The 10000-nt window shown below is 50.4% G+C and overlaps 1 protein-coding gene across 6 annotated transcripts in view; it reads left to right on the top strand.

Moving 5' to 3' along the window:
* Positions 1-10000, top strand: part of Acacb (acetyl-CoA carboxylase beta) — a 111776-nt gene that overhangs the window by 79721 nt on the left and 22055 nt on the right. For all 6 annotated transcript variants that reach the window (XM_031337482.1, XM_031337483.1, XM_031337479.1 and 3 more), the window contains 8 exons: positions 3214-3351; positions 3601-3700; positions 3784-3891; positions 5410-5466; positions 5871-5912; positions 6670-6885; positions 8495-8650; positions 9301-9504. In XM_031337482.1, the coding sequence (XP_031193342.1) occupies positions 3214-3351; positions 3601-3700; positions 3784-3891; positions 5410-5466; positions 5871-5912; positions 6670-6885; positions 8495-8650; positions 9301-9504 (1021 nt within the window). The remainder of the gene's footprint in view (positions 1-3213; positions 3352-3600; positions 3701-3783; positions 3892-5409; positions 5467-5870; positions 5913-6669; positions 6886-8494; positions 8651-9300; positions 9505-10000) is intronic.

Consider the following 10000-nt stretch of genomic DNA (forward strand, 5'->3'; position numbering starts at 1 on the left):
GATTCTCTTGTGATATGTGTGTGTGTGTGTGTGTGTGTGTGTGTGTGTGTGTGTGTGTGGTATATGATATGTGTGTGCAGGTGTATATGTGTGAGAGAGATGTGTGTTCAGGTGTATGATTTATGTGTCCATGTGTACTTGAATGTGTGTGTGAGAGAGATAGAGAAGTAGAGAGAGAAAGAGAGAGAGAGGTGTGTGAGAGATGTGTGTTTATGTATGTAATGTATGTGTGATATGTGTGTTAGAGAGATGTGCATGTGTTTGTATGTGTGTGTGAGATGTGTGCAGGTGTGTGTGTAAGAGATGTGTGTGCAGGTGTGTGTATGATGCATGCATGATGTGTGAGAGACATGTACAGGTATGTATGTGTATGTGAGAGAGATGTGTGCAGGTATGTGTGTGATGTGTGTGTAACATGTGATTCAAGTGTGAGCCAAGTGTGTGGGTATATGTGTGAGAGATGTGTGTGTTGGTATGTATGAAAGATGTGTACAGGTATGTGTGAGAGAGGTGTGCAGGTGCATGTGTGTGAGATGTGTATGTGTGTGAGAAAGAGATGTGTGTGGAGGTCAGAGGGTAAGTTCGTGGAGCTGGTTCTTTTCTTTCACCCTTACATGGGTTCTGGAGATTGAACTCACATCATCAGGCCTGTGAGGCAAGAGCCCTTCCACCCTTCCACAGCCCCTCTCTCAGGATTTTTACACGTGTTTCTCTTCCTGTTGGTTTTGGAAGAGCATGTGTCACAGATAAGAAGGAATGCCTCCAGGAAGCGGCCCCTTGCCTCTTGACTACTGTTTGTTTGTTTATCTTTCTTATTTTTTCTTTTTTAAAGACCTGCAGTATTTTGCCTCATTATGAGATAGATCTTATATTGATTCAGCTGTTTTGAGGATGGTAGTCTGGGAGCATGGATGTGTGCATGTATGTGCACATGCAGTCAGTGTGAGTGTGTGTGTGTGTGTATGTGTGCAGTCAGTGTCTGTGTGCATGTGTGTGCACGTACAGTCAGTGCTTGTGTGTGTGTATGTGTGTAGTCAGTGTTTGTGTGCATGTGTGTGCACGTACAGTCGGTGCTTGTGTGTGTGTATGTGTGTTACACAGCACTTTGAAATTGTCCCACAGGAGTTGTTTTCTTTCTTGACTGTTTTGTCTGAGCAGCAAGCACTGCTGGGAGAAGAGGGCTGTGACTTCCCTAAGGGACATGGGGGTCACGTACTTTTTCAGGGAGAACCTACACACATGCTCAGGTTGTTCCTCGTGACCCGCTATGGGCACCAGACATGCCCAGGTTGTTCCTCATGACCCGCTATGGGCACCAGACATGCCCAGGTTGTTCCTCATGATCCGCTATGGGCACCAGACATGCCCAGGTTGTTCCTCGTGACCCGCTATGGGCACCAGACATGCCCAGGTTGTTCCTTGTGACCCGTTATGGGCACCAGACATGCCCAGGTTGTTCCTCGTGACCCGCTATGGGCACCAGACATGCCCAGGTTGTTCCTCGTGACCCGCTATGGGCACCAGACATGCCCAGGTTGTTCCTCGTGACCCCACTATGGGCACCAGACATGCCCAGGTTGTTCCTCGTGACCCGCTATGGGCACCAGGCATGTCCAGGTTGTTCCTCGTGACCCGCTATGGGCACCAGCTGCTGTTTTGGCTTAGATGCTGTGGGTGTCGTGGTATAGGAGTCAAGGGCCTGAACAATGATTTTGAAAATATCAGATGGGAACATTCCCCCATGTTGGAGGGTCCCCGAGAGCACTCCTGGGTACACAGTTGGCCTAGGAGGCCTCTTGGGACTCAGTACACAGTCGTGCCTGTAGCATGGAATCAGCAAAGGCAAAGGCTGGGGGTAGAGGCGGAAGAAGAAACACAGTATTCAGAGTCCTTTGCTGTGGACTCCTCCAGCCATGGGCTGTGATTTCTGTTAGCTGTCCCATTGCTCTGACCAAATTACCCAACAGAACACATTGAGGAAGGCTTCATTTGGGCTCCTGATGTCAGAGGCCCTGGAGTACATACATCCTGGTGGAGAAGGCAGAAGGAGAGAGGCTCACTGGTTACCTGGCTTTCTCCTTACCCACCCCACCCCCCATTGTATTCCACTGAAGCCTCCAGCCTAGGGGATGGTGATGCCCACATTCTGGGAAATTAACCCCTTCAGTTAATCTTCTCTGGAAAAGCCTTCCTAGACACACCCGAAAATGCATGTCACCATTCTGCAGGGTGATTCTAGCCCCAGTAAAGTTGGGAGGGAAGATTAATCATTACCATGGGAGGTGTCTGAAGTTTGGTTAGCACCCAGGCTTCGAATTGGCTACTGCCCAGATAGGCTCTGATCTGGGCCTGGTAAGGCAGAAACAGCAGTGCTCCGGAGCCAAGCAGAGTTCAAGGCCAGCCAGGCCAACACACAAGACCCTGGGTTGGTTGGTTTGTTCATTTTGAGAAGGAAAATTCCCAGGCTCCCAGGAGAGGGTGGGGGTAGAAGCTTGGCATCAACACACCATTGGTGACAGCAACCCAGGCCCAGCAAACCACACTCATTTAGGAAAAGGGAACCTTTCCCAGATTCAAGTCCCAATACGCCAACCAAGGGCCACCCTCGCAACAGCCCTCCTTCCTAGGAAGGGCAGGGCAGTTCTGGCTTCTGTGAAGATTCTGTTTTACACCTAATGGATTCATCCCTCCCATATCTGATTCCAGAGTCCTCCCATGACTGGTTTGGTTCCTGGGAACAGTGGCTCTCTTAACCTGTAACAGCCACTGACTTCATCTCAAGACAGGGAAAAGGATGAAGGCATTGGAGGCCTGAGGCAACCTAGGACCAAACTTGCCTCCTCCCTGCTGCCTGGAACTGGGCTCTCCAGGGGAAACTGAGGCTTGGAGTGTGTCTCCTCTGTGTGTCTATGCTCACCTCTCTGGATTTACCTTGGGGACTACATTGGGACTGAACTTATCTATGTGTTCATCATTCATTCCCTCACTCACTTCCTGGGCTTTTCTTCTGTTCCATGTCCTGAGGGGTCTGATGCGACCCCTCAGCACCTGCCCCGCAACCGCACGTCTATCCTTGTAGCCCCATTTCAGACCCCACCTAGGGAAGCCTCTTATTGCGACCTGGCTTTCCAGAGCATCCTTCGTAGGAAGAGCTCCCAGGGAGGGCCAAGTTGGCAGCAGCTGCCTCAGCTTCCCTTTCTCCTCACCCTGCAGGATGGCCATGCCCATCAGCGTCTCTAACCCTGACCTGCTGAGGCACAGTACGGAACTCTTCATGGACAGTGGCTTCTCCCCACTGTGCCAGCGGATGGGGGCCATGGTGGCCTTCAGGAGATTTGAGGAATTCACCAGGTAGGGATAGGAGCTGTGTGGGCTTTTCTACCTCCCAGCCACTCATTCATTAACACTTGAGCCCAGGGAGACCCAGACACAGGCACTGCAGTTAAGAATGACAGACTCCTCGGGGAGGGGTGGGAAAAGCTGGCCCATGGGACCTGGCTAGACAGGAGCCCAAAGTTCTAGCGTGCTGTTGTACTACAGAGACTGGCCTCTTCCTTTAGAGGCAGGGGTCCCTCAGCTTTCCTCGGTCCCACCCTACAGGAATTTTGACGAAGTCATCTCCTGCTTTGCCAACGTGCCTGTAGACATGCCTCTCTTCAGTAAGCCGTGCACCTCCCTGTACTCAGAGGAGGACAGCAAGGTAAGCCCAATGGGCAGCGTTGTGGGGGAGGGGTGGGCTCTAGCTCCGCCCTCTTGCCCCCAGCTCCTGTTTCTCCCTTGCAGAGCCTCCGAGAGGAGCCCATCCACATCCTGAATGTGGCCATCCAGTGTGCCGACCACATGGAGGACGAGGTGCTGGTGCCAGTCTTCCGTGCCTTTGTCCAGTCCAAGGTAGTCCCATTGTGCCTCTGGGGTTGGAGGACAGGCTGTCTTGACCTTTGCGCTGCTGTCACAAAATACTGCAGACTGGGAATAAAGTAAAAAGTTTATGGGGCAGGGCAGGAGAGATGGCTCAGCTGGTGAGGGGCTCTTACTGCTCTTGCAGAGGACTCGGGTTTAGTTCTCAGCACCCATGTGGCAACCACCCACAACATTGTGGTACACAGATATACCTAGGAGCATGAACATTCATACACATAGAATAAATCAAATGTAGATATATACCTTGATGGGTTCTGTCTTAGGGTTTTACTGCTGTGAGCAGACACCATGACCAAGGCACTCTTTTTCTTTCTTTCTTTCTTTTTTTTTGTTTTGTTTTTTTGTTTTGTTTTGTTTTGTTTTTTCAACACACAGTTTCTCTGTGTAGCCCTGGCGCTGTCCTGGAACTCACTCTATAGACCAGGCTGGCTTTGAACTCAGAAATCCACCTGCCTCTGCCAAGTGCTGGGATTAAAGGTGTGTGCCACCACTGACTGGCTCCAAGGCAACTCTTATAAAAGAGAAACCTTTAGTTGGGGTGAGCTTACAGGTTCAGAGGTTCAGCCCTTTATCATCAAGGTGGAAACATGGCAGCATCCAGGCAGGCATGGTGCAGGAGGAGCTGAGAGTTCTACATCTTCATCTGAAGGCTGCTAGGAGAAGACTGGCTTCCAGGCAGCTAGGATGAGGGTCTTAAAGCCCACGCCCACAGTGACACACCTACTCCAACAGGGCCACACCCACTCCAACAGGGCTACATCTACTCCAACAAGATCATACCTACTCCAACAAGGCCACACCCACTCCAACAGAGCCACACCCACTTCAACAGGGCCACACCTCCTAATAGTGGCGCTCTCTGGGCCAAGCATATGCAAACCATGACAGGTTTTTTACCCTGCTGATCAATGTTCAGACCAGAAGTGTACACTCCTGGTCCCCCACAAGACAGTGTGGCTGTGTCCTGACTCAGTTTAATCTGCTCTTGTGTTTTCTGTACATAGCATTGGAGTCTGAACCCTTACATGCATGTCTCATAGCTTTCAGTGCATACAGCATCAGTGTATAACACGGCCATTGAATTCAGACTGAGGATATAGCTCAGTGGTAGAGCTCTTGCCTGGCATACTATGGGTCCTAGGTTCAAATCCCATTACTAAAAAAAAAAAACCACACAAAATCACAAAATGCACAATTTGATGTTTTTCAAGTATGTGCACAGTTGGATGGGCTTCACAAGATTGTCAGTTTGAGAACATTGCCTGAGAAGCAGAACCCGGAGCTCTCTCACAGTCCAGTGGAGGCGACCACTGACCTACTTCCCAGCTCTGTAGACTCGCTCATTCTGAATGTTGTCTGCTAGCGGTCTTTGACTAGCTTCCTGCGTTTAGTGTACTTGTGGAGTTCATCCACATAGCAGCATGCATCAGCACACCAGGCCTTTACCAACCAAATCATCGGCCACTGTGTCTGTGCTTTTAAATGCAGAAACACATCCTTGTGGACTATGGACTCCGAAGAATCACATTCCTTATTGCCCAAGAGGTTAGTCCCAATCCTTAATCTATCCTCTTTCTTATTCTCTGAGCCTCAGGCCAGGTAGTTGGTAATTATTCTCTAGGGTGAGCTAGAAGCAATTAGTTAGACAATCTTTCCAGATGATTCATTGTGGAAGCAGACTGAGTTATTTTGTTGTTGTTGTTGTTGTTGTTTTTGGTTTTTCGAGACAGGGTTTCTCTGTGTAGCCATGGCTGTCCTGGACTCACTCTGTAGACCAGGCTGGCCTCGAACTCAGAAATCTGCCTGCCTCCGCCTCCCAAGTGGTGGGATTAAAGGCGTGCGCCACCACTGCTTAGCTTGAGTCATTTTTAATGATCACAAAATTCGTAGGGGAAGGACTCAGAGTCTACCTTCACTGAATTGCCTCTTGCATGGATTTCTTTTGGCAGAGAGAATTTCCAAAGTTCTTCACCTTCAGAGCTAGAGATGAGGTAAGACGAAAGGTGTTGACATTATGATTTCTGAGTATCCTTCACACGCCCCCAAGGAAATGCTCAGAGTCTGAGGTGTAAGCCCTCGCTTTTCCCTGGAACCACACTGCCAGAAGGACCCCCATGTATCCTGCATCGAGTTCGGACACATAGGGCTCCTGCTCACTTGATATATTTTGCATTTGCTGCTGTACTCAGTAAGCTGGCTGCCTGCTTTATAAGTCTTTGTGGGAGCACAGCTACAGTCACTGAGCCTGTATGGCTCATCTCCCTAAAACATGTAGTACCCAACCCTCTGCTGACTCCTGTTCTAGAGCAGGTGGCCTCAAGAGCTCAGAGCTTTGTATTTTGATGGTTCCTGGGTCTGTTTTACTTGGGTAAACAGAATCCTTATTTGAGGGGAGGGGACATGGGAACTTGTTATTTTCTCTCCAGTTCAGTTTCCGAAATTGCCAGTTGATTCCTTTGAGGGACTTAGTCTCATAAAGAAGCCAGGTTCAGAAGTTGATGAATAAGAGACAGCTGACAGACAGCAGCCTCGTGGCTCTGGCATGTCCTGGGGCAAGCATGGCACACTCAGGAGTTGCTCGTGCAGTGCCTGTGACCTGCAAATCCCTTGAGCCTCAGAGATTGCTAGTGATGAGGTGCCACCATAAGGGCTCATTTCTGAGCACCAGGCACAGCAGCATGGAGCCTGGACTATTCAGGCTGCCATCACGGTGACAAACAGACTGTCCTCTCTCTGGCTGGCCTACAGTTTGCAGAAGACCGGATTTATCGCCATTTGGAGCCTGCCCTGGCCTTCCAGCTGGAGCTGAGCCGCATGCGCAACTTTGACCTGACCGCTGTGCCCTGTGCCAACCACAAGATGCATCTTTATCTGGGAGCCGCCAAGGTGAAGGAAGGGTTGGAGGTGACTGACCACAGGTTCTTTATTCGAGCCATCATCCGGCACTCAGACCTGATCACCAAGGTAAGGTGACACAGGGTGGCTCCATTCCCACCATGCAGCTTGTCCCTCTGCTTTGGCCTTCTCTTCCCCAAGTTCTCGTCTGGGCTGCATTCTAGGGATCAGGAGGTATGCTCAGCACACGGGGTCCTGCCCTTTCAGACACCTCAGCCAGCGATGCTTCAGTCAGATTCTTATATTTTGTGACATTTTTCTGGGTAGAAGAGAGCCAAAGGGATGGAAAGATGCTGGCTTGTTCAGGGAGTTTCCCGTGTTTTCCAATCGACCACTGGTGATTACACTGTGAAAATTCAAATGTTATTACAAAGTATTTTAAAGTCAAGCTGGCAGGGGGTGGGTGGGTCGGGAGCATGGTTCAGGAGATGAAGCGCTCACCACTGCCGTCGTGCCAGCCCAGAGAAAACTACACAGCCATGGTTCCCGTGATCCCAACAGAGACAGAGAATTCCCCAGGACAAGTAGACTCACCACAGTGAGCAAGCTGCGGGTCCAGTGAGACACCCTGTGCCCAGAAATAGAATGGAAGGCCGGAGTCACTGCCCTCAGCTGCTTGTAACTCCAGCTGCAGGGATCTGTCACCTGTGGACTCCACAGTCACTGCATGCACTCACACATAACCCCCCCCACACATACAGACACACGGTTTAAAAGTTAAAAAAAGAAGGCAGAAAGCAATCCATAGAGGATACCACCAACCTCAGGCCTTAACACACATGTTTCTGAGCACCAGTGTGCACACATGGATATGTAGCACACACATAAATCATACACAAGTATAACACACATACATATGCTTTTAAAAAATCATGTGAGAGTGCCAAGCCAGATGTGGTGGTGCACGCCTGTAATTCTAACACTCAGGAGGCAGAGGCAGGCAGATCTCCGAGTTCGAGGCCAGCCTGGTCTACAGAGGGAGTTGATGATCTTTCTTAGAGCCAGAGTCCCAAGACAGCCAAGGCTACACCAGAAACCCTGTCTTGAAAAAAAACAAACAAAAAGAGACCAAGAATCCTTCAGTGGAGGGGCCAGGCTTACTGATGGTCTTTCTAGAGATGATTCCATTCCACCAATAGTCAGAGCCAGTGTGGGCAGGACACTCAGAACAATTGTGCTTTTACTTGTGGGCCATGCTCTAAATGAACAAAGACCCATTCATGAGGCATCCTGTTTATTTATATGCCCATGGACATACTGGGTATATTGGGAAAGGGAGGGCATGATTTTAAAAAGATCAAATCAGCCACCAATGAATTTAAAAAAAAATACAAAATTATATGTATGTATATATTGGGGGCAGGAGGGACCACCACAGCATGTGTATGGACTCGGGAGGGCAACTATGGGAGTCTGTTCTCTCACTCCCACTGTGTAGGATCTGGAGACTGAACTCAGGCCATCAGACTTGGCAGCAAGCCCCCCCTACTCCCAAGCATACACTAATACCACAGTGAGGATGTCTGAGGAGCAGGGTGCAGAACATGGCTCATAACCTCAACAGCTCTCTGCCCTCAGCAAGGCTCTGCCATCTTACCAGACACACCAGGAAGAGGGGAGCACGAGCTAGGCACAAGGCCCCTGGCTGAGACCAGCCTCCTTGCTCGCCCTTTGGCAGGAAGCCTCCTTCGAGTACCTGCAGAATGAAGGGGAGCGGCTGCTGCTAGAAGCCATGGATGAGTTGGAGGTGGCGTTCAACAACACCAGCGTGCGCACTGACTGCAACCACATCTTCCTGAACTTCGTGCCCACGGTCATCATGGACCCACTCAAGGTTGTACCACTGTGGCTCTCTCAGACCCCGAGTGCGTTTTCCTGTGGTTCTTCACATGCATTGCTCTGGAGTGATGACTCCCAGTCCTCCAGGCCCGAGTTCTAGGATCAGCATAGTTAGGCTTTACTGCTGTAAGCAGATACCATGAACCAAGGCAACTCTTATAAAGGACAACATTTAAGAGATTCAGTCCATTATTATCAAGGTGGGAGCATGGCCGCATCCAGGCAGGCACAGTGCAGGAGGAGCTGAGAGTTCTACATCTTCATCTGAAGGCAGCTAGCAGAATACTGGTTTCCAGGCAGCTAGGATGAGGGTCTTAAAGCCCACACCCACAGGGCCACACCCACTCCAACAAGGCCACACCTCCTCCAACAGGGCCACACCCTTTAATAGTGCGATTCCCAAGGCAGAGCATATACAAACCATCACAAGGATGAACACGTATGGTTTCATCACCCAGTCACTGAGGGTGTAGCTCAGTGGCAGAGCATCTGCCTGGAATACACAAGGCTCTGGGTTCCATCCACATTGGTGATTAGCCGCTGATAGTTTGTGTTTGGTGCCCGGCTCCTCGCCTCCTGCACTCTTTGCTGTCCCCTTGCCTGTATGTGTGGGGCGGGCTCTGACGGTGCTGCACTTCTCTGCAGATCGAGGAGTCGGTGCGTGCCATGGTCATGCGCTATGGCAGCCGGCTGTGGAAGCTCCGTGTGCTGCAGGCCGAGGTTAAGATCAACATCCGTCAGACAACCTCGGACAGTGCCATCCCCATCCGCCTCTTCATCACCAATGAGTCCGGCTACTACCTGGACATCAGCCTCTACAGAGAAGTGACAGACTCCAGATCGGGAAACGTAAGGGCACGCCAGCCAGGGTCTTGAGCCCAGATGTTCCAGGCATCAGGCTGAGGGTGGAAGCCACTATCGCCTCGCCTTGCCTTGGATCATGGCAGCCTCCAGTAGATAGCTTCAGGGTGTGGTGGATGTGGTAGTTTTCCGTCTGTTCGTCCTCCTAGGCAGAACCGTGCCTCCCCATGGCAGAGTCCATCCTCTGGCCATGTTGGCCATGGAAAGTGGAGTGTGTGGCAGTTAACCGTGCAGAGCTCACTGCCACTGGTCTGCCAGAGAGACATGTTTCCCCCAAACACCTTGCAGAAATGAATTCTGTAAATGAGCCCTGGACCATTTTACAAGTGCATACATGTGTGTACCTGCCTATATGTGTATCCATGCACTTTTTAAACTTGAAATGATGAGACTCAAAACTCTCAAGTTGCAAAGATAGTACAGAACAAAACACTGGATGGCATTACCCCGACCAGCTTCTCCCAAGGACATGATTCAGTTGGCG

Source organism: Mastomys coucha, unplaced genomic scaffold (genome assembly GCF_008632895.1).
Source record: "Mastomys coucha isolate ucsf_1 unplaced genomic scaffold, UCSF_Mcou_1 pScaffold22, whole genome shotgun sequence".
In the NCBI taxonomy this organism is placed as follows: domain Eukaryota; kingdom Metazoa; phylum Chordata; class Mammalia; order Rodentia; family Muridae; genus Mastomys; species Mastomys coucha.